This window comes from Typha latifolia, chromosome 13 (genome assembly GCF_019914945.1).
Source record: "Typha latifolia isolate L0001 chromosome 13, TyphaL0001v2, whole genome shotgun sequence".
In the NCBI taxonomy this organism is placed as follows: Eukaryota; Viridiplantae; Streptophyta; class Magnoliopsida; order Poales; family Typhaceae; genus Typha; species Typha latifolia.
The window spans coordinates 3,508,519-3,534,263 of NC_133098.1; the positions used below are offsets into that span (position 1 = coordinate 3,508,519).

Here is a 25,745-nt window from a genome sequence, read left to right on the forward strand (position 1 = left end):
ATGCTGTCATTGCTTGCCTTCATCAACTTTACTTCTTCTGCATTTATATCTGTGAATAAGTACATGAAATGTTCTTGATTTCATTGCATTGACACCTGATACGTGAAAATATATCTTGTATATGCTAGTTCAATTCTGATCTTTTGATAGAGTTGCTATTTGTTCTTAGAAAAGTATGACTAAGTTCTGTTTTGTGATATATAATAATGAACATAAAATTAATATGTTTCTCCATGTATTTTCTACCTTCATGTTGGATAGTGTTGCAGAAAAGCTGAAGACGATAGAACTTAGAAATGCTAGGAGGACTAAAATAAAAGGAGATAAGATGGTCACAAGTTATTTTCTTATATGCATGTTTTGGGTAAATTTTTTCTTTGTTTAGGTCTATGTCTTGCAACATATTGTCACTATTTCATCCGAGGAAGGTCAAAGTTTTTATTGCAGCCATTACACTTTCATATTTTCTTGTTCTAAGGCGTGTTATAGGTTCTGACTGGAATTGCTATTGTCAGAAGATTCTCTCATAGTAGGTTTTAATAAAGGCCCATAAGTGCAGATATGCATCAAATCATAGTCACATTATTCAATGCTTATTTCTAGTTTCAACCAACGATAGCCATGTCGTGCCACCATTGGCACAACACATGCTGGTTGGCACGCCTCCGTATGCCCCGGTGTGCCAGTGGCACGCCCTTATGTGCCAGAGCATGCCACTGGTACACATTTATAATTTTTTAATAAAATTTTTGGTTTTAAGATATTTAGAGATGTGTTTGGGTCTTCAGCATATTAATCTTGGGTTTATGGTTTAAATATATGTATTAAAACTTAAATTATAGTATTTTATCTTTAGATTATTTTTGTAAATGACCTATTTTATTAAAGATAAAATAATAATTAAATATACATATTATTCAACACATAATATGATTGAATATATTCATTAAAACTAATATTAATGATTGAACACTTTATAATATGATTGAATACTTCATAATATGATTAAATACTTCATAATATAATTGAACGCATAATAATATTCAACACATAATAGTAATTGATAATAGCTTAATAATTAAAACTAATATCTAGTTGAACGTAGCATGACGAGGAGGATCAAATGCTTCATTTGTCAGCACAATAATAACACGAGAATGTTGCACTAAATATTGCTGATAATCTTCGAAATTCATCTACTGATAATATTGCTTGTTGTAGCATCTCACATAGTCTTCATACGAATAAAATTTTTGTAATTGTCCTATAATATGTATGAATATTGAAAATGCACCGGAACTAAAGTTGATTTGATGATGATTGTTGAAAATTTTAAAATTTTTTTTAAAAAAGAGCTCCACATATCTTCTCGGACGGCACGCAGTCATGTCGAACCGATACGGCTTAGCACGCAGCCTTGCTAGTCGGCATGACTTAGCACGAGGGTGTGCCAGTGGCACACCCCATACCCAGTGCCGTGTCACTATCGACATGGCCATCCTTGGTTTTAATTGAACTTTGCTGTTAATCTTTTCTAAAATGTCGCAAAGACTTCTTATTACTCTTGTAGATTTCAGTATACATGTTCCTCTGATAGAATCATTCTAGTTGGACGGTTCATCATAGCACCATAGGTTAATTAGATTGTATTATTGCAATCTCCATACTTTGTGTCCACTTTGACTTGACATTCATCTAACAATCATAGGTACTCTTGAATTCTCAGAGAATAGATCACGTCTTTGTGGTAGAGAGTGTGCTACGAGAATAATTGAACTATGCAAAAATGACAGCATGAATAGACTCAAATGAGTTGATGAAATTCAGTAAGGAGTCATATGCTTGTAAATTCCTATATAGAAAGTAGAAACTGGCAAAAAATCACATCCAAAAGTATTCTCTCAAATTCCACTTTGGAATTTCTTGCTAATGCAGATACCCTGGGTATAGGTGGGATCCATTATCTTATAGGAGTTCAGACCCATTTTTCCTTTGAAATGTGGCAGGATGCTAGGACATCAGCCACCTATTTTAGCTGTTAATTACATTTTTTTTCTTTAACACAGAGTATGTCAGTTTCCTGCATCCAAATCTACCTATATTTATCTTGTGCATAATTTGATCTCTTATTTTGTTTCATACTGACTGAGGATGTATGTTGGATCTCTCGCCCAAATGTTTCTTTTGGAATTACGTTTTGCATTCAGTCTCAAGATAAGTAGTGTGCTTCAGTAAGGAAGCATTTGGTAGCACACATCATGTGATTCAACTGCATCACCTGACACATGTATTGATTGATAGTTGTACTGTCTCTGCATGCAGTCATTTGTTGGTTTTACTGTTCGGTATAACCATATAAGATTGTATTGGCAAGGTTGTGTTTGGTTAGGCTGTATTAGGTTATCCAACTCATCATGTATTATCAAAACTAGAATTATTGATGCAACATAGACAGATACATCCAACCCAGCCCGAAGTTGTATTCTTATTCAATCAATAAACATAAACTGGTCCCGCTAGCTGGTGCTGACCACTTGGTATATGTATGTGTTAGTTTATTGTGGTACCAGTTTCTCTTTCCATTTCTTTTCTACTGAAGTGAGAATATTTCTTGCATTTAAGTACATATCAGTAAACTATGTACATTTTGGCAACAAAACCACTTATAATCACCCAACTAATATCAAATAGTAGTCTTGTGACCATGATGCTCCTAATGTATTATGGAGAGCGTCCTGATGTGTCTAGTTGATGTTTCAGAATAGCATCAGAGGTTCAGAGTAGAAGTAATCTTATAATCCGTCTTCTTTTTATTGATGGTGAAGCTAAATTGCTTGTTTCTCCTGATTATTTGTGGATGTGTTCAAGTTTGTCCAGTAACTCTTGTGAGCAAAAACTGTCAGAACATCAATCTCCGGTAATAATAATCACATATTGTAGACTTTGCACGAGTATTTTCAGGAAGGCACCAAATAAACTTGAAGAGTTTGATTAGCTAAGGATGCTGGCTATCAATCTAGGAGGGCATCTGGTGAACTTGAAGCAAGAGTGATAGTGTGATACTTCTTAATTTTCATCCTCTTTATTTAGTTGCAGTTTTGTCATTTTTCCTTTTCTTTTTCTGTTGTTTGTGTACAAAATATGACATGCTATGCAAGATAATTTGTACTTTCTTAGCATTTGATAAAACATTATTTTTATTTTCTTTGGTTAGTAAATTGTATGTACTGGGAGAAAAGGTTTCCTCGGTTGCTGAGCACTAAGCAGTTACAAGATCTAATGAAGAATGGATGCCCTCTTGTTGGAGTTTCTGATGTAACATGTGATATTGGAGGTTCTCTGGAATTTGTGAATCGGACAACATCTATAGAAAAGCCTTTCTTCAGGTAGCATTTTATTTCCAAATTCCATTTTCAATTTCATTTCAAGTGACATATATCTAAACCATGTCAGTCATTATTTACTTTTCACCATTAGTACTCTGTATGTTGCTTCAGTAGGAATTCTTTCATGGGATTATGTAGCTATTATAATTCATCACAATGAACTACAACTTTTCCTTTCATATGTGCTTTCTGTTTTTAAAGCACTCACTTGAAAGATAATCTGCTTTTTATGTCAAAAGGTGGGACAGGATTCTGATGAAGTTCTTCCATTTTTCCATTCAGGCATTAAATACCAATAACAGAAGTAGCAAATTGTAGGAACCTTAAATAGTTGAGTCCTTATTTACATTGTGTAGCGGATGGGAAGTTATTAGCATATTTACAGAATATATGAAATAATAAGTACTACGTGGTAGCTGCGAGCTGGCTATTAAAGTTAAAAAGTTTAGTGAACAACATAGGTCCTTCATTCTTCTCCTAGGGTAGAATGAAGTTATCTAATATCTTTTTGATTGTTGTAAACAACTGATCTCTTCGGAATTTCTGGTTACTAATATTTTCCTCTTGTGAAATTTTATTTGCTAAAACTTGGTCCTAAGAACTTCTTTTAGCTGTCTTACTAGTTATTGATAATTTCATCAAGTAAAGATATTCAGTTTGACAATTGATTGATACTGATAATTAGGTATGACCCATTCACTGATTTGTACCATGATGACATGGAGGGTGATGGTTTGATCTGTTTAGCTGTTGACATTCTTCCAACGGAGTTCTCTAGGGAGGTAAAAGATGTAACTCTTTGAGGGCATGAAGCTCTTTGATGCATATATTTCATGTGGAACTATTAGTTTATCATGTGACCGACTTGATTGTACTTATCCTAGTATGTGTTTTAACCCATTTTTTCTCTGAAATTTTTTGTGAAGGCTTCTCAACATTTTGGAGATATCTTATCTCAATTTATTGGTAGCTTGGTTGCTGCTAAGGACATAACAGACCTGCCCACCCACTTGAGAAAAGCATGCATAACTCATGGTGGAGCACTTACTTCATTATATGAATATATTTCCCGGATGAGAAAATCTTCCATGTGAGTTTCTAGTCACTATTTTCAGCTTTCTTTAGTATCTAGATTGAATTTCTGGAATCAACCTCATCAAGATCCAAGTTGTCACATCTGATTGATTTTGTCTATCAAAATGGCTATTAAGAGGTGTTATAATTTGCAATTAGATGTCTCCACTCTCCAGCACATTGTAATTTCTTTACCCACTAAAATTTTAAGTATGATGTGCTGCTTTATTGATAATGATAGGAAGGGGAGGTGCAATAAATACCTTCTATGAGGATAAACAGAATTCCTTTACCTTCTCGTACTTATTCCCTTATCTACCTGATGTTGTTGGCTGCCCCTTATTGTTGGTAATGCAAGGATTGATTGTGAATCTAAACTAAAGTATGGTACCACATTAGTAGTCAAGTTCCTGATCATAAATAAAGATCCTCTGAACCACTCAGTCCTTAGTTTGTGCTCCAATTTGTAGCAAGATAGTGCCATTAAAAATTTGGAATTGTTCCTGCTCTGATTGGAACTATTGAAAGCTTAAAGACTAAGAATCTAATTTCTTGATACTCTATTATTGCAAAGTGGAAATGAAGACTTCTAGTTTTAGGATAAGTGTCTTGTAATCGCACTACAGCAATTAAAATTTTTTTTTCCATTCTTCATTGGCTTTAAACCTATGTATGCAGATTACAGAGGAAAAAAAATAAAAATTAGGTTTTCTATAAGGTGTTTCATTTCTCACTAGCTCATTTTGATCTCATTATTATACTTCCCTGAGTATATTTATTGCGTGGCAAAGTTATAAGTTTCTGGTTTTCTATTTGATGTACTCTATTATCTTTCTTCTCACTTTGAAGTCTAAAATTGGCTCTAAATGCCATATTCTGTTCCACATATGCAGAGATTCTCCACCAACTACTATAAATGGTTTATCTGGAAAGAATTACTGTACACTGGTAAGATATATCAGTCTGGTGTCTATCTTTGATGTTCCATTAAGAGATCTTACATTTTGGGTGTGTGTTGTCAATTAGGTTTTGTTTGGCAGTTATGCGTATTACTGGAGATTCATTGTATGTATTCCTAAATGTAGATTTTGCTATGGACAGGTATCTCTTAGTGGTCACTTGTTTGATCAATTTTTAATAAATGAGGCTCTGGATATTATTGAAGCTGCTGGCGGATCTTTTCGATTGGTTAGATGTGAAGTGGGACAAAGTACTCATGCTATGTCGTATTCTGAACTTGAAGTAAGTTGACTCATTTGAAAATAAATCTGTCACTATATTAAATTACATTTTAATGTATAATATTACATAAGGCAACAAAACTACTTACTCACAGTGTTGTGAAAGGCGTTCAAGGTGGCTGCCTCATAAACTAGGAATGCAGACCGCACAAGGCGGGCGGGTCATCTTGGCGCTCTTGGCGGGACGCCTTGTTGCCTAGCGGGCCTTCAACTTGCTTAGGTGTTGGAGTGTCTTTAGCTAATGGGTCTAATTAGAATGCTAATGGTTGAACTAACTTAATAAAAAAGAAAATCCAAATCTCTCCTCGCTCTCTCACTGTCTCTATCGATCTTTCGAAGTCCTAACCCCAAATATCTCCTCTCTCTATTGACAGCAAGAAAATATGGATGATGTCAGGTAACCCTCAAACCCATCATTTTCTTCCCTTTCACTCTTCTCTGTTTCTTCTGCTGCATCAAACTCTCATGACTCACCTGAAGAGTAATTAATGTCTCAACTCCTTTTTAATGAAAAAAAGCTTATTGATGGGGGTCTCACCTCTCATGTGTCCACATGTATGCCACATCTCTCTTTATAAATCACAATCTAGAAAGTCTTATGAAATTAGAAGTGTGTGCATAGCCCATAGTCCACAATCCACACACTTGGATTTTATTTAGTCGATTGAGCCAATTTGAGGATCTGGCAAGTCATATGATTGCCACTTGTAACTTTCTATTGAATATGGACTATGAATTTAACTAGCAAGGAGTGAGTTGGAATATAATCAAATTAGCACTTTAGCAGCTCTTGAGTTATGCTATTTGGCTAAATTTTTATATACTATATTAGTATATATTATATATCATATATGATTATTTTAATCTTTTATACATTAAAAATACTAGACCGTCTTGGCATCAGTCTTCCTCCTAGGTGCCATTCGGTGGGGTAACCACCTGCAACCCGCGGTCGCCTTTCAATACACTGCTTACTCATACACCTAGATTGCATGTAGATGCTAGGTCGGCATGTGACATTGGGTGGTGCCAATGGCACCCTTAAAAGTTTTTCGCCGACTTCCCGACTTGCGAATGAGCTTCTAATATCCTTCTACAACCATAGATTGTCTCTGAAACACTCAAACCTCCAAATACACATGTATACCGCGTGGGTAAATCCCCCCACGCGGTGCATCACGTGACCTGTTCGTAATATATTTCCACAAGGCACATAGAAATGTAGGTTTATGCCATAAATGATTTCAAGCAAATATGAGTCCGGATACAAATTCCACAGGCCACAACAAACCTTTAAAGATACACATCCAAAATACAACTCCAATGTCTAAAATACAACTCCAATCATAACACCCTCGCAGGGGCTCAATACAACTAATAGAAATAACCCTAAATGAAGTAAAGGGGCAGCTACTCCTCGCTACCCGCACATGCTTCCCATAGCTCTGAAATGATGCCACCAAGAGGTGGTGAGCACATAGCCCAGCGAGTAGAATCCATATCCCAATGCATACCTATAGTTGCTAGCAATAAAATAAACTTATTTAAATGACTTACTAAATCAATGCAATCGATAAAAATTACACGTCACTATCCTGGAACATGCCAACTCCTAATCATATCAAGATAAGTCCACACAAGTATAAAGATTGATACACTTTCTTATTCATACAAATCTCAATCATAGTATTTACATGTTATGCTTAGAAGTAAAAAAGAGTAGTTTTCCTTGTATTCACGCAAGTCAAGGAGGTTTAGTCATTACATGCTCACCAAGACATTAATCATGTTTTATTATAGATCATCGAGCCATTTACCACATAATGTAGATATGCTCCAAAAACCATCCATCACATAACCATCCATCATCTCATAAATTGAGGAGGGATATATACACATCTAGCGGTAATGTTACCCAAACATGTATGTGTAGGCCGCTAATAATATAAGTCATATATGATACTCTACTCTTAACCCTGGACTAAGCAAGTAGGGGCCACTGCCTAGTCAGAACCCAACTACTAATGATAGATGGAAGTGGTGCAATGTCTGTGGGTGTATAAGTCATGTCATAGTCATCATGGTCATAACACTCTATTCACTACAGATATTTATGCAAGAGTTTTTCATACCAAGGTACATGTAGATCATAGTTACACTAATGCATATGCTAACATTAACATTTTCATAACATCATGATGAATATACTATCAATAACTGCATATGTCAAGATATATCATAGTACATTAAATGCATGTATTAATACTAACATTCCTACAATATCATAGAAGGTATAATAGCAGCAACTACATTGTTCTAGACTTGTATGAACTCTACTCATTTAGGAGTCTCCACAGTACTCTAGTTCCCCTTAACTAGCCGGTTCCTCCGGAATCCCAAAATCCTCCTCGTGTAGTGTCGATCCTAACAATTCACACAAAGCCATACGTAAGGTTAGCGAATTAATAGAATTAATTACCTTGTTAGAGAATTTAAGTTTAGGCATATTACATGAGTCAAGGGTTCCTTAGGGTGAGTTCTATGTCATCCTAAAATTCACACTATTTAGGTGATAATAATTTATCTTTAGGGGAGTGGTTAGGTTAATTAATCAGGTGGGGATAAGGAAATGGGGCTATAAGGTCCAAATTATCCCATTGGGCCTAGGCTGGGGTGTTGGGTTGGGCTCAAGCCTAACCCAACAGGCAAGGGTGGAATAGCTCGTGGGCTGCGGTCCAAACCGTAGCCCATGGGCTCCATAGGTTGCGGTTCAGACCGCAGCCCAACTAGCTCTATGGGCTGCGGTTTAGACCGCAGCCCACTAGCTTCATGGGCTGCGATCTAAATCGTAGCCCACCAAGGGGCCCGGCGTTGTCGGTGGCCCACGTCGCCGGCAGCCCGCGACCCTCACCCGGGGTGGGTGGCTAGCCGGAGGGAAGGGGAGGGAAAAGAGGAGGAGGGCTCGACGGTGGCGGGGCATAGCCCGAGCCCGTGCGGAGCCGCTGTCCGTCCTCCCCGCCTACGAGGGAGCGGGAGCAATTCGCCCTATGGCCGGGGTGGCCGACGGGGCGGCGAGGCGCACCCCATGGCTGGCGGCCATGGAGGTTCCCCTCCCTCCTTCACTAAGGGCCCGGACCCCATCTAAAGAAATCCCCCCTCCACCAGAGCTCTCGGACCGGCGGCTAGACGCAAAGTCGTCGGCCGCCGAGGACTTCGATGACGACGAGGGGGAGGGGTTAATTTACTGGAATTAACGGCGGGGTAGGGGCTTACCGAGGGGGTCGTACGGTTGGCTTGTCGGCTCCGGGTCCGGGGCTTCATCGACTCTGGCGTCGGCAACTCGAGAGAAGGTGAGGGAGGGAGAGATGGTGGGGTTGGGGGAAAATAGAGGAGGGGCTGGGTGGTGTGCACGGCACAAGAAGAAGAAGAAAGAGAGGGGAAGGACGGGGGTGGCAGGGGCTGGGACGCATGGCGCGTGCGTCGGAGTTTTTTTTTAGGGTGTTACAGTCTCCTTGAGGCCTCTCACGGAAGTTGGAGGACCTCCTCGTCTGGGAGGATTATCCAATCGAAATAGATTGTGAATTAATCACGATTTGATTTGATTGGATCTTGATAAGTTAGATCTGCCTTAAGTAGATCTCTTAAAAATAGCCGTTGAAACCCTTTTCTCCTTCGATCTAGGGTAGGCTAACGCATGACGAACCAAGTGATCCGGCGATGGCGATGGGATCAAATAGGTGAGGCATGCAATTCCCTTCCTCCCTCTTTCTCTCCTATTTTCCCTTTTCTTGCCGTAAGTCCTACCTATTTTTCCTTCTCTTGTCGTCTGCCATGTCGATCGAGGCATGCACCATGCCACAACATGTATCGTGCCCACCGAAGGCCGGCATGGCATGTGCCAATGGCAAGGCAATCCTTGTCATACGTCATTTAGTTCTAGTTCTATAGCTTATTTGTGCCTTAGAGGTGTTAGAGAAATATCCTATTCCTATCGAAGTGTTTTCATGTTTAAGGACTACTGGACAAATGCTCAACTTCACTGGTCAGCTAGCTTATAGATTTTCTGGAGATCTTTTCCTCTTGTCTAATTCAGCTCTCATGATGGATTTGATGCCATATGGAGTTGTGGCATTGGATTACTATTAGTTATAAAAAATTGTGTCTATCCTTCTTTTGAGCTTTCCTAACCCTAACATTTGTTGGTATTCTAACCACCACCTCCTCAGAAAATGATTTAGACAATGAGGATGATTGTGTGCTCATATATGCACCATGCATTTGTCTTGTCAAATTTTGCATATCCACTATAATACTTCATTTCAATCAGTACTAAAAGATATTGTTAATTGTTTTACAGGTAGGTGCTGATGATGCTGCTTTGCTTGATAAGATAATTGATTCTTTAACTTCTCTTGCAAATTCTAGTATTAAAGATGGTGCCATCAGAAAAGATAGGGAATTATCTCTGAAGATAGGAAAAGTTAGTGCATATGCACCAGAGGATTGCATACCAAGGAAAAGGCCAGCAGTTCTAATTCTTGGTGCTGGCCGAGTTTGTAGACCTGCTGCTGAATTTTTAGCATCAGCAGGAAGCTCATATGGTGGTATTCTTAGTGGACAAGATATTGAAGAAATTCAAGTTCTTGTGGCGTCTCTTTATAAGGAGGATGCTGAAGAGGTACGAATTTGGAAATAGGAAAATGTTGTCACTTTCTAATTTCCTCTTTACCAAGTTATTTATTTATTTATTTCTTAATACTGTTCTACTATAGTAAAATCCTTTCCACTTGGCAGGAAGTAGTCTCCAATATCTCATATAATTTACTGCATTGTAACTTTTGAGTTCTGGGTACTGCTGTGCTGTTGTAAAGCTATTTGTAGTATTACATTTTGATACATTATGAATTTATGATATCACTTAAGATGTAGAAAACATACTTTAAAGTCCCAAATAACTTAGTTCTTTTGTCTCTCTGATTTAAATTATTGGTAATTACAGTGCAGCAATAGACACCTTATCTATGAGTCCTCTTTAAGACTTTGTAGTCATTTATGGTTAGATTATAGATCGTTGATAATCCTGAGGAAAACAAAATGGAAGAAATCACATTGGCTGTTACTTGAAATCAGGGTACACCCTTATCTGAACAGAGTTGCCAAAGTATGGCGGATGTGTTTGCAGACATGAGTAAACACTTTCAGAGCAGTCAGCAATTTGTCTTTTCCGCCTACAGGAGTAGTTGAATTCCCATGGAACTCCTCTTCATTTAGATTTTCTTTTATCTTAATTAATTCATCTTATTTCTGGGGAAATTTATCATGTAAATATGCACCATCAGCTTCTGTCAGATGATTTTTGACATGCTTTAGTAGCTTATTGTTAGGATGTTTTAGATAATCGGTTTACTTACATCTTATGCTGTTAATTAATAGACCAAATTGTATGTTATTGTGCCTTTGTAAGCCTACTCATGTGCGACCTATATACATTGCAAATGGACATATTATAGATAACAGCATGTGGTCCATCTATACCACACTAAAACATATAATAGATAGGGAAATGGAATAAAAGCGGGTTGATGAGGGTTGAACTCATGATCTCCAATTCTGCTCTTATACAAAGTTTAGTTGAGGCAAAATTTTAAGTTGTTAGGTAATGGACTAACAATGCATATCTTGAAGATAAATTATCTGCCCTTCAATTTTTCACTTTTCAGTTGTGCTGCATGTTCTTAGAAATGCATGTTTTTGTTCTACAAGTGTATGTATATATTAGCAAACATATGTCTGTAGATACTAGATTCTCCATTATTTCTGATCCTTTCTTTTATGTGCAGACTGTTGAAGGTATAAAAAATGCAACACCTATTCAGCTCGATGTCATGGATATTGAAAGACTCTCTGATTACGTATCACAGGTAATTGCCTTGTCCACTAGTAAGTTAGTCTTCAGCCATTGCAAATCCTTCTTTCATCCTTTAGAAAGATGTCTACATAGTTCCTATTCTAAGATTTGGACTGAAATATCAAGCTGATAAATATTTCTGATTTACTCTTTGCAACACAAATTCTTTTCTTCTCCAACACAAATTCTTATCACTGTTTTGATCTGTACATTAAAATTTAAATTACTTCCAGTTGGATGGATCAATGGCTTGATAGTTTAAGCTGCATAAACATGACTTTCTCGCTCCCATTAAACTCGTAGAGGGTGAAGTATGTCTCAAGTTGGTCTATCCAAGAGTCCAACTTCTCTACATTGATGGTGCTGGCGAACATCGGGTTGTCGATTCAGGCTTTGACCTTGAAGGGTCGGTGCCTTCTATTGGCTGCCAAGATGATGCTCCATCATCGCGAACGTCGTCGTTGTCATCCAAGATTGAGGTATCCCAATCTTGCTCTTAGTGGACATTGCACATGCTCTCACTGGAAGGATATTGGTGTCGATCCCTTCCTCTTCTGTCAGTGTAGCTCGTACTAAAGAAAGATAAGAGGATGGCGCATGTGCATCGACCATCGCATCCTCAATAAAATTACCATTAAGACCCGGTACCCTTTTCAGTGCACATCGATGACTTGCTGGACCAACTTAAGCATGACATCGTCTTCACCAAGCTGGACATGAAATCTGAATATCAAGTCCGGATCCGTGATGATGACACTTGAAAAACTGCCTTCAAAACATGGCAGGGACTATATGAGTGGCGGGTGGTGCCATTCAGACTCTACAATGCCCCTGCCACCTTCATGTGGTTGATGAATGGCATCTTGCAGCCTACATCAATGACTTTATCATCGTCTACCTCACCTCAACATCCTGATCTACAGTCGTTCATGGAAAACTAACACCTGATGCATGTGCAAAAAGTACTCGCCCTATTGGAGTAGTATCAACCATGCCTAAATAGAAAACAATGTGAGTTCACGAAATGGACTATAGTCTATCTTGGGATTGTGGTGGGTGGCGGCGAGCTACAAGGTGACCCCGACAAACTGAAGGAAATCAAGGAATGGCTGATGTCCAAATATTTGATGGAAGTTAGGAGCTTCATGAGTGCCTGTCACTACCCCTGAAAATGCATTCAGAATTTTCCATCTTAGCCTTCCCTCTTCACGGATTGACGAAGGCCAACCAGACATCTGAATGGAGCAAGAAACACGAAGACATGTTTTTCCTGTTGAAGAGGAAGATTAGCGAGGCATGTATTCTTGCCTTAAATAATCTTCAAAAGTCATTTGAGCTTGAGGCAGATGCATGGAGATATGCCATGATTGTTCTACTATAGGAAGGAAGACCCGTGGCATACCATTTTGAGATGTTCTAGGGGGCCCAGAAGAACTATCCAACATACGACAAGGAGCTACTCATCTTAGATCAGGCAATGAAGCATTGGTGGGCTTTTCTCCTAGGCAAGCAAACAGTGGTGCACACTAACGACCAACCACTCCAGTAGCTGCAAACTTAGTCCCAGTTGCAACAAGCACACCACATGAAATGAATGTCGTACCTCCAACAAATCAACCTCGTTATCAAATACAAGAAAGACAATTCACAACAAGGTCCAATGAGTAGGTCGTTATGCATCGGGTTAGTAGGTCGACTTGACCATCGATCGTGGATGATGACTAGAAGGACCGGATTTACCTTTTTCTTCTCCTTTCCTTTTGTTGTTGTTCCGGTGTACAAGCCCAACCGATGCTGTCCCTACTAGTCTAAAGGCAGGAGACTGTTACCAGTCTTTTATGGGTAATATAGGACCAAGAGAGTAGATAGATATTTGTATTCGATATCAACAATGGAATGGAATATAAAAATATATAGACCCCTTAGTCTGCGTGAGCACTCAATGGGCTAGGGTGGCCCCCATTTCGCTACCTTTAGATTAGATAGCTGCTGCGCAATTGGATGGTTCCTTAGAATCAGTTTCAGGCTAGTCCAATGAAAAGGGACCCACCTATCATCTCTTTTTTTAGAAAGTTGTTTCGTCAGCAAAGAGAGCTCATTCAGAGCGGAAAGCGGTCCCAGTGATGGAAGTCGTCCCGAAGCGCAAACCGGCATGGCCCCAAAGATTTGTTTTCGATCAGAGCATCAAGCTTCCTTTGTGGCTTGACCAACCTGTCGCCCTTTTCTTTTTTCCGTTGTCTCGAACTTCGTGAAGAACTCCATTCTATCCCCCCCTCGTTACAACACTTTGCTTGTATGTACTTATGCAGGTGCAACCGACCTCACACGAGCAATATGCGGGTTGGTATGCAGAGGATCTTGATTTCCAGGGTGCTCTAGCGGACGTCAGGGAAGGAAGGCCAAGGGAGTTTGTCTTACAAGGTCGGCTCCTATTTGCGATGTGTACTGAGAGCTGTCGATAGGGTACAATGGCAGGCCATTTTGGGGTGACAACGACTCTTTGGAACCTACAATCCTATGTATTCTAGTCTCGCAGCAAGGCCGTTTCATAAAGAGTTATGTGTTGTGCAACACATCCAAACCTGCCTAACCGAAGATGGGACTTCACGCCCCTTACCGATCCTAACGCACCATTGGGAAAGCCCCTATGGATTTCTAGAAGGGAATGATTACCTATTTGTGGTAGTCAATAGATTCTCGAAGATGGTGCTCATGTCATGCAAGAAAACAATCACCAGCGAGGAGGCGGCAGGGTTCTTTGAGAACATTTGGAAATTTTTTGGGGCATCCAAGCTCGATTATTTCCGATCGTGATTGTCCTCCCTGAGCAACTTATTGTGTTCATTCTAAGTTAAGATGGACATGAAACTAAAGCAGAACTTGTACTTAGTGCAATTGCCTATTTAGTAACTTTAGTAAGAGAGTCCATTTCTTCTAACTCTCTACTAACCCTCTTTCTCTTTTCTTTTCACAGACAAGAGCTTTGTGTCTCTTTTCTCTTGGACGGATCAAGTTTTAAGAGACGCAAAGCTCTCATTTGGAGCATCATGATGAGAGACTCCAATTGGTTGACCAACGTATTGACTTTAGTGGTGAGATCGATTTGGTCGGATGCTTGAGCATTGTCGATAGAAGTTGTAGCCTTTCTCAATGGATGAAGATATATTTGTAACTCAGGAGATTGGCTCATTAGTAGCTTGATAGTCAAATTTAGTTAGCACCATGAATAGGTAGAACTATGGATGGTCGTACCAATCGGCACGGGGCGTGCCAGCGGCATACTGGCACGTCGCACGATGGGTGCCACACGGCACCCCCTCCTAATAGCTTCACCGCTCGCCGTCGACCTCGTCGTCGAGCTACCCATCACCGATTGCCTTCGTTGTCGCCGTTGCGAGAGAGAGAGAGAGAGAGAGAGAGAGAGAGAGAGAGAGAGAGAGAGAGAGAGAGAGAGAGAGAGGTTAAAAACTTAAGTTGCGAATCCGAATGATGGTGAAGGCGAGCAACGACGGTGACTGCGAAGGCGAAGGTGAGTATTCCTTACATTTTTCTCTCCTTCTCTTACGGCACGGTCCGTGCCTATGGCACAACCATCATTGGGTAGAACCAAAAGTGGGTTGAGCCAAGGCCCAAATGCAACAAAATTGGGTTGGGCCCTCCCTAGGCCCAACCACAATCTCACCCAAACCTTGATTGGGTTTTGATCTACACCCACTCACGGGTCTTCCCCAACAGATCCACAGCAAGGAAAGAAGAGATCCCAACCACATTGTCTTCCTTAACGGATTAGCGTCAAGGGAAGAAGAGATCTCAAGATTCTCAACCACGCCGTCCTCCCCAACAGATTTGCAATAAGGGAAGAAGCTGTCAGCAATCTTCATCATAGACGGTCCACATCAATCACACAGATAGTCCCTCGCAGCCAACGCAAACACATGAGTTGGAGGAAGGTCGGCTGAGGTAGTCGATGACAACCGAGTATGACTCCATCGTTGATAGTTATGGAGCTCTTAGGGCTTAATGAAAGGCATCAACAGACTCCTCACGATGTGGGAAATATGTAAGGGAGGTTGGACGCGATTAACGTCGATGGCAATGGTTGGACTCGAGCACAAAGCTTGTCCACAGGATGCTACATGGCGTAGCCTCCTCCGAAAGCCTAGAGTACATGTGAAGGGTACCCGCAACACGAGGATACCCACATGAAGTTTTCCAGAATGTCCACTGGCGACCCAAAGTCATTGGTTGGCAGAATTTCGCTGACGAAGCTAGAAACACAAAAACTAAGGTATGCCACTATTTACTCTATTAAATAAAATTAAATACATGAGGTGGAAGAGGACTCATCGATGAGTTGATTTCAATAGTGACTCCTTCGGCAAGGTAAGGCGAAAGAAGGAGAAGATGAAGTAGAAGAAGAAAGAGGGGGTTATGGCGTGGGGGAAGAAGAGTAGGGCCAGGGTTTTATAGAGGGGAATTTTCTAGGGTTTGTAGATTTGGAAACCGGCGATCACGGCTGCGAAACTCGCGGCCAGTCCCCTTGTTGCGTAATGCTGGAGAGGGAGAGGAAGGTGACGCACACACGTGACCCTTTTCCTATTTTTCTTTTTGGTTATTTCAAAAAAAGTTTTGGCTGCTTTTCCTATGTAAATATTTCATCATTTAGACCTGCTGGATGTACATAATTGATATTTCTAAGTACCACAAATCAAATGTTAAATATATAGACCAAAATGAGCTTTCGCCTCCGGTAAAAGTACATGTATAATGAAATGATTATTTCTTTTGCTGGACTCTAATGAGGTTTTGGGCAGTTATGAGACTCACGTTTATTTTGTGAATGTGACTCTTTTTCAGAATTCAGACTATTCTTTTACTAGCTTTTGTACTTGCTCTTTTGTTTCTTAACATTTCTCGAAGATTCTGTTTTGCCAATGTCAACCATCTGGATTTAATTTTCATGATTTATGACTTCCCTTTGAACTTCCTGAATATTGATCATTGAACAATATGCTGGCTCTCATGTGAAACACAAGGGATTAATCGCCACTTGCCACAAGCCCACAATCTTTTCTTATTTCTGTATTAAAGGATTTAAAATCAGTTGAGGTTAATTTTTTTCTATTTCTTTAAAAAGTACTAATTTAAATGTGTGGCATATGTTACGTATATTTAGTTTTCCGCCTTCTCTTTCAAAGCGATAGATTAGCTTTAAATACTATACACTATACACAATGACCAAATGAAGTATATGAACTAAAACATGGTAAGGCTGTAAGGCCATAACAAATTATGGAACTTTTAACTAATGTAAGTATAATACGAGTAGCATGACTTAGGCTTCTTTTCCATATGACTTAGGAAATAAGAAAATAAGATTACAACTTATAGACCATTTTAATCATTGTTTTCACACTTAGTCTACATGTTTCACTTAACAGGTTTTACTACTCTCTCCGGTTGTGTCAAATGCAATGAAAATAGCAGACCTACCAATATCACTAAACCTCTATTCGTTATATAACTTCCCCATGAATAATTCTATTATATGTTTAATTTTCACTCTGTTATCTTTGTAAAATTCTTGTGTTTGGTTATTGCAAAACTATTCTTTTTTTGCTTTGTTGGTCAGTGGTCACATAATCTCAGTTGGCTGGGTATCTTCCCATCACATCACTGTTTTACAGTTTTTTTACTTGATACTGTATCTTGCAGGTTGAAGTTGTACTTAGCTTACTGCCTCCAAGTTTCCATGCTGCCATTGCAAATATATGCATTAAGGTCACTTTCTGAATATGTTTTTCTAGGATATGAATGCTATCCATCTTCTGAATAATATCTGATGCCATAAAGTACTCTCTTTTTTTATCTACATTAATACCTTGCTGTATCAAAATTTATAATTTGTCATGGGATACATCTTAATCTGTGAATTAGAAGTTAGAAAAATTAATCTTATTATTAGATCAATTAAGTTGGGAAATTTAGGTTATGATAACATATATTGTTTTAAAATATTTCTGCTTGATTAGTTTATATTAGCATGAGAAACTCATTAATAATATATTTCCTTTCCTCAGGAAGTAGAAAATTCATATTACTTTATATTTGGATATAATGTAAGAAAACTTATGTTTACATGCATGTGTTTTACGTAACTACCAGTGCAATTAGTCCTTCTTGTTCTATTACTGATGGGATTTTATAAGGCGAACTTATTTTGTTAGCAGATATTGGAATATATTGATTTGCTTAAAAAACAATTAACTTTTGAGTCCAATCAAACAATACAATCTATGAATTTTTTATTTTACTTCTCCAAAGATGGGCAGGTATACCAAGTTACCAACATATTCTCCTGACCAGTGATTAATGTATGTGAATATGATGAACTTTTCATGAAAAACCAAATGAGGACTGGAAAAGTAAGTATCAGGTTGTGGTATATGAATTTTTCTTTCTCCAGTGACTGTCCTTTGTCCATAAGAGGGTCATCATATCTTCTCTTATGGTTTCTGGCCAAATCTATTATTGGTCATTTCGTCAATGGAAGATACCTTCAACCTATGTAAACTATGAAGTTGCTTCTCTCCTTATGAAGTTGCTACTTTTGTTGTCCTCAGGTATTGTGGTTTCAACATGATACAAATATGGTTGTTTCTTTTTCTTGTTTTTCAAGACAATTCAACTATCCCAACATTCTAATCGCAGATCATTACTTCCAATTTTTTTGTCTAAAATTATTGCTATTATAAATATCTTATAAAATGTCTATGCATTTGTAAGACTATATCAATAATAGACAAGCTGTCTCCTGATCATTCCAGCTTTAGTTTTTTTTTAATTATATTTTACTCAAAATTTTGGGTCGAAACAGATGGGTTTCAATTGATAGCAAAAAAACAAGGTCAAAACCAGAATCTTGTTCGTATCCAGTTTGAAAATTGAGTATTGGCCTTGGTCTGAATAATTACTGACCAGAAATTTTTTTGACAAAACTTCAACATGCTAAAGATGTTAAGATAGTAATTTTAATCTTTGATACATCTGATTGCCATTTAATAATGTACTTATGTTAATGCGATTACTTGGTATTTTAATATTCAACCAAGATGAATTAAGAAACTTTATAAAAGGATGAGTTCCTAATTATCTGGCTGGTCATATACAGATTCATATGCTTCTGCTAATTAACTAGTTGGTACCTAATAATTAGCTTAGAAGTGTCCACTTTATTTAGCTTTAGTACAATATCAAGGCATATCATACTAATAGTTGGCAACCGTTTATTTCATCAACAGAACAAAAAGAACATGGTTACTGCAAGCTACGTCGATGATTCCATGTCAAAGTTACACGATAGTGCAAAAGATGCAGGTGTGACGATCCTTTGTGAAATGGGTCTCGATCCTGGCATAGGTAGCTCCTTATGCTAATTATGTACTTTGGTCATATGTTATCCTTGGAAGAAACACAAATACATGAGCACGTACATGCATCTATAAATGACAAAGATATTATACAAATTATAATCTCAATCACATAACATTTACAGTAAATTTCATTTGATTGTAGCCTTTGGAGGTCTAAATTTGTACTGTTCAGTGCACCTTTTGTTATTAATTTAAGACCAAATATGAATAATTTTTGTCAGGAGAGGTTTATAAAGTTACATTAACAAAAGATGCATCCTGTAAAGTAGAAGTGTTTCAAAACATGAGTTAAGAATACAATCCACCTTTAAGTTGTTGCTGATGGATATGATTTGCATTCAATTTGTTGGCATGTCCAGATCACATGATGGCGATGAAGATGATTGACCAAGCACACACAAGAAGAGGAAAAGTAAAAGCTTTCACTTCTTATTGTGGTGGACTACCATCTCCATCTTCTGCAAACAATCCATTGGCCTATAAATTCAGGTGAACTTTGCATCATAGAGCTAGTGAATACTTGTAGATTATCCAAATGTTTTACTCTGAATTCTGATTACAACCCTCCTGGCTTAGAAATTGTGTGAGATGCTCATTTCCTGCTTTAAAGTTAACTTGCTAGGAACTTGGAACTCATCTGTATAGTTTTTTTGTTTAGAGGGTTAATGTCATGTTGAATATCTGAATGTACGTTATCAAGAAACGATTCGACTTTTACAGAGCTTTCTTTACTTGGATATGATGCTTTATCTTGCATTGTTTTTCAGATGATTTTCTAGAATATGAACTTAACAAATTTTATCAGACAAAGGCTGAATTTTGTGATTTTATCTTTACTGAATTAGTTAGCGCTTACTTATCATGAGTGACGGTCTTTTAATTGTACAATTTGAAAATGAGTGGTTCGAGTATGTGCTCCTTGACTTCTTGGATAATTTCCTTATAATCCGTTTTCAGTTTTACTGTCTAAAAATGTAAAGCTTAACCTAGAAAATAACTAATCAAGCATTGATCATTAACTTCTATCATGACCTCTAACTCTTCCTGGAGACTCACATTTTAAGAGTTGCAAATTCCTTTTCTTACAATGCTAAAAGATTTTTCTAACATTATCTTGTAAATGTTTGGGCGATTTGTATGAAAAAAGTACAGAACATGGAGGCTTTTATGCAAAAAGAAAATTCACTTAAAAGGAAAGAGAACATTAGGGAAACGAAAAGAAGCATGCATCTCTTTGTTCATGATTTAACTTAATATAAATCTCAAATAAGCGGAAAATTTCTATTTAGTGAGAAGTCCCAAAACTTTACGTCTTTAGAGTAGTGTAGGATTCTCTAGTGAGTAGTGACAAGGGACAAAGGACAATAATATAGTCTGTTAAAAGGGCCAGCCTAGTAAAGAGAAATGAAATGAGAAGAGAAGGCAAGTACCCACTCTGCTGTACGCAGGGAAAGGAGAAGGCAGATACCCCATTCTAGTGTTATAGATTGCTTTGCCATCTCGACTATGGAATTAAAATAAGAATCCTTTGGTGGTTCTTATTGATCAAAATTTTGAAATAAATCAAGAAAGCTAATTGTCTTTCTGTGAATGAATTTCTTCGTTATTTATAAATTTGTTTCTGAGGTACATGTTTATAAAATATTTTGAATTCAATGAACCTAGGGTATGATACTACAGGAACAAATTTTGCTGTCAATAGATTGAAAGTTCTTTGAATTGTATATGTTTATAGGATGGTAACTTCCACATTAGTAGTTTCCTTATTCTCAAAACCTAAATCTAGTAATTGATTTTCTCCTTCATGTTTAGTTGGAATCCAGCTGGCGCTATCCGAGCAGGGAGAAATTCAGCCACTTACAAGTTTCTTGGAGAGGTTGTACATGTTGATGGTGAGTTATTATCTGCGAACCTGGAGTACAGCCATATTTCTGATTGGTTAATTTCTACTTTTCACCACCATTTCAAGTTCTATTGGGGATCCATATTTCATGAGAATTCACTAGATAGAATTAAATATTTTCTCTCCTCTATCAAGTTCAGTGAAGGAACTCCCATAAGAAATCTTTTAGTTAACCACTACAAGGGATCTTCCAATCTATTTAAAGACATTAAGCAAATTAAATATCAGAGATCATATGGGCCATCATACAGTTTCCCATGCCAAATTCTACTGTTTGCATTCCTTAAAATTCCCATTTGCTGTTGATATTCAAATAGGGGCCCACCTCATTCAGAGTAACACCTGGAGAACTTGTTTACCTGGAATATTTGTGAAGACGCTAGAATGCTGACATTCTTTTTCTTTAAATTCATGCAGGCAGTTCACTATATGACTCAGCAAAGACATTCCGGTTACCAGAGCTTCCTGCTTTTGCTTTGGAATGTCTCCCAAATCGGAATTCTTTGACGTATGGGGATTTATATGGGATCTCTGAAGAGGCATCGACTATCTTTAGGGCCACTCTTCGTTATGAAGGCATATTACAAAACATATTCTTTTTTTTACCTGAATAGACCTTAGTTTGCATTGTATGACTCTACATCTGTGCAGGCTTTAGTGAAATAATGGCAACTCTTGCAAATATTGGTTTCTTCGACATGGAACACCATCCTTTGCTGAAAGGAAGTCAACAGCCCACATTTGGGGCCTTTCTAAATGAACTACTAAATGTTAATAGTTGTACAGAAACTACGAATTGCAGTTCAGACGGATCAGTTGGAAATGATGAAGAATTAGTGGGAAGGTTGATAATGCATGGGCTCTGCAAAGAAAAAGCAGCAGCTGTGAAGACTGTCAAAACCATCAGGTGAATGATTTCTGCCTCTTCTTAAACCTTCAATTGGAGAGCTTTTCCATCAACTTATTACCTCTTCAATTCCTCTCTGTATATGGCACTGCAATATCACATGTTTGTATAATTTTAGGAAAGCTAATGTCTTGACATGCCAATGATGATCATGAAACAATGACACAAGATTCAGGATCAGTTTGTATTAGGGGTGAAAACAGATAGGATACGAATTGGATATTAGTCAACCCACATTTGAATCCAAATCTTTTGCTTCGGATACGGATGTTAGACGGATAACAAAATGTAAAATCATATCTGGATAAAATGCATACAGATATTTAATTGGATATGAATTTGATCTTGAATGAATACGGATATGGATGAGATCTTAAACGGATTCAAATACAAACTAAATCTTAAATGGATTTTGATATAATTGAATACCAACAATGCATTAAATATGTAAAAATACAAATAAAATAGGGATTTAGGTAGTCAAAAATAAATAGTTTAAATATATCCGAAATTTGAGGATTGTAAGAGCTAAAAAGTTCGAGGATATGCAATATACTAATAAATTTATTTATATTTACTAATGAACAAATATTTGAATAATTCATATTTAATAATAGAATGTGGATTATGGAAGATGAAAAAGCAAAATAAATTATAACTAAACCCTGTTAGGAGAGCTAGAAAGTTTGAAATCAAAGTATGAGTTCACTGGTTAGTTCATTTCAATAAGAAATTTGAAACAATGAACATATTGTTGGAAGATTTTAATGATGTCGATGCAGCAAAAGCATGATGTTTTATGCAGAGAAAACTTGTTCATGAGATAACGATCAAGTAGATGTGTATTTGACTTATCCACATCACATCACATTGGGTGAGAATGACACATGATTCATCTTTCAAACCTTAAGCCTGGATGATGGCTTATAGACATGGCTTTGAGAGGAAAGAAAGAACTAGAAGAGAGATATCCATAGATATAGTATATCTCTATTGTCGCACCCTCATATCTTATATATAGGATGCTATTAGATAGAATTATACTAGGGATTAAAGTCTTCTTCTAATAGGATAAAGACCCATTAGAGATAATCATTTAGCTCTAATCCGATAAGGATTGGACTTATCCACTAGGTTAACATCTTCCATTCGCCCCTCAAGGGGTATCAATCTCTCAAATAAAGCCAACAGTCTGTTTTTGCTAGGGATTTACTATTTTTACCGATTAGTGTTTTAGTGTTTTTATTATTTTTAAATCAGTAATTAGTTAGTACTTAGTAGTTATATATCTGTATTATATATGTTTATTTATTTATTTTAATTTTTTTATATTAAAAATGCTAGACCGTCTTGTCACCCGCTTTCTGCTTGGACATTAGGCGGTGGGGTGACTGTCTACCACACACAGCCGCCTTTTAAAATATTGATACTGATAAAATTTTAAACAAATAGTAAACAATTATTTAATTGAACTGTAACTCACTTTTTTGTTGTAAATGATTTGTTTATGAATGTTAGGCTCTAATGTGCTGATTACAATCCTACCTCTTAGCAAAACTTCAGCATCCTTAGTAACATTTGTATAGATTTGGAATCTTGGATTAGAAAATACCTTGTAGAATTGTAATTTAAAATTTATAAGCATTCAAATTTTAAAAATATTTATAAATAAAAAGTAGATTAGTAAATGAAAAACACGTCTACTAGCAATGTGTATATTTCGATGCAATTGTTTGTTCCCCTTGAAGTTAACGAACTTTCACTTGGCCACTTTTTTTTTTATTGAGAATTTTGCTATGTCCATAGCTCCATACAAGAAACTCATTTTAGACTTGTCATTATTATCTGCAAATTGTAATATCTTAAAAGAGGCTCAAATATTGCACTGGCAGTGGGATAGTCATTTCAAATTTGTCATTATTGTCTACAAATTGTAATACTTTAATAAAAGACTCAAACACTGCACTGACAATTATAATACTATTTGAAAATATATTTTCAAGAGTCATGTTCTTCAAAGTACCTAATGTTTGATCTTTAGATTTATATTTTTAATTTTTATAGGCTACTTTGATGTAAGCATTCACATAATATCATCATTGTAGTGCATAATACTCTCAAATATTGAAATTAAGTGACAAATCTAGTGAGGCCTGGTCTAATGATACCACCAATTATCCGCTTAAGTAAATTAAGAACGTAGTCATGGTTGTATATAAAGTTTTTTGACATATGACATTTATCTATAACTATGGTTTCCAGTTTCGGTTGATCCCGATCCAAGCTGAAACTAGCAGGTTTGCTAGTTTCGGCTAGGGTTTCGGCCGTTTCAGCTGATCTCTACTGAAACGGGTGGGAACGGGTCGGATCCGCCCCAGGATCCGACCCGGGGACATCAATTACCTCTCTCCCTTTTTTCTCTCTCTCTTTTCTTTCTTTCTCTCTTTCTCTTTCCTTTCTTTCTCTCTTTTCTCTCTCTTTCTCACGGATCTCTTTCTTACCGGCGGCTGAGTAGATCTCCAATGACCTTGACCTCCGACGATGTTCTCCAACAAAGATTCGACGACCTCAATCTCCGGCGACCTTGGGTAAATATATTTTTTTTCATTGTGCAGCAGCTGCACCTACTACAAATGCAGTGTGTCATTGCGCCAGCAGCGAGTGGTCTTGGTGCCTGTGCCGCCGCAGAGATGGTAAAGACTTGGTGTTCTTTGCGCCTAATCTTTGTTTATGCAGTTATGCCTCATAAATTTTAAATTATTTTTTATTTTATTTTAATTTTTTTTATGTTTTGTAGTTGCAAAGTTAAAATATTAATGACTCCAAAATAGAAGTCATATGATACCGACATTGGGTGGCAACATTGCAGCACTATTGGGCAAGATAAAAGACGTGTTAAATGCAACTGGTGTGGAAAGAAAATGAGTGCTGGTGTCAGTCATTTGAAAGAACATTTAGCTGGAAGATAAGGAAATGTAGTGGCTTGCACTCAAGTGTCCTTGGAAGTTAGAAAGCAGATGTTGGCTCATTTAATTAGCAAAAAGAAAGATAAACAATCTGCACAACAAAGAGAGTCAATAATTCGTGAAGAATTGATGCATAATCCTATACACATTGATGATGATAGCAGTGAGCAAAGTGAGGAGGATGAGGATGAGAGACAGATGAGAGCAATGAAAGAGAGCAGAAATATGCATAGAGAAGAGAAAGAGATGAGAAGAAGCACTGGTGGTAACTTTCAGAGATATAAATCAGTTAATATATGAGGAGAGAGAGAATATGGGGGCAGCAGTTCTACCATAGGACTCCTAGTATTACAGCAGAGTCTGAAAATATTTGACCAATGGATACATATCTTCAGAAAAGGAGTCGTACACAGACTTCCATCAAGACAGCTCTCAAAGGAATTAAAAATGAAAAGAAATATATTGGTAGGGCTATCTCTAAATTTTTCTTCTACAACCATATTTGTCACGACCCAAAATAGGAATCATGACCGGCTATGCATCTCAATATGCTTGAGATGCACGAAGCCTTAATAATACTCTTTACGTATACGATGACAAGATAAATAAATAAATGAAAATGTGCTATATTAAAATTTTATTTCTAAATGCAATTAAAATAAAAACAATGTTAATGTTTTTGAGTTTCTAAACTAAAATAAAAATAAAAACTTCTAATCTAAAGCACAAAATCTAAAAGAGCAGAAAGGTAAATAGGTGAATCCTAAGTGGAGGTGGAATCCGGGTACATCACGCTCAGTCGCCCCGCTGACTATTACTTGAAATAAATAAACAAATACAAAAAAAAATAGAACTCGTGAGCCAACAATTATAGCTCAGTGAGTGGAATCCACTCGAACCAAATAAATTTTAAAACATAATAATGCT

At 37.4% G+C, this 25,745-nt stretch overlaps 1 protein-coding gene across 3 annotated transcripts in view; it reads left to right on the plus strand.

Moving 5' to 3' along the window:
• The window catches only part of LOC140799608 (alpha-aminoadipic semialdehyde synthase), a 43,969-nt gene that overhangs the window by 11,146 nt on the left and 7,078 nt on the right, over nt 1–25,745 (plus strand). For all 3 annotated transcript variants that reach the window (XM_073153990.1, XM_073153991.1, XM_073153992.1), the window contains exons 10-22: nt 3,215–3,386; nt 4,072–4,168; nt 4,313–4,476; nt 5,354–5,408; nt 5,562–5,702; nt 10,059–10,379; nt 11,542–11,622; nt 17,325–17,390; nt 18,911–19,028; nt 19,402–19,531; nt 20,855–20,934; nt 21,363–21,521; nt 21,597–21,852. In XM_073153990.1, coding sequence (XP_073010091.1) covers nt 3,215–3,386; nt 4,072–4,168; nt 4,313–4,476; nt 5,354–5,408; nt 5,562–5,702; nt 10,059–10,379; nt 11,542–11,622; nt 17,325–17,390; nt 18,911–19,028; nt 19,402–19,531; nt 20,855–20,934; nt 21,363–21,521; nt 21,597–21,852 — 1,840 coding nt within the window. The remainder of the gene's footprint in view (nt 1–3,214; nt 3,387–4,071; nt 4,169–4,312; nt 4,477–5,353; nt 5,409–5,561; nt 5,703–10,058; nt 10,380–11,541; nt 11,623–17,324; nt 17,391–18,910; nt 19,029–19,401; nt 19,532–20,854; nt 20,935–21,362; nt 21,522–21,596; nt 21,853–25,745) is intronic.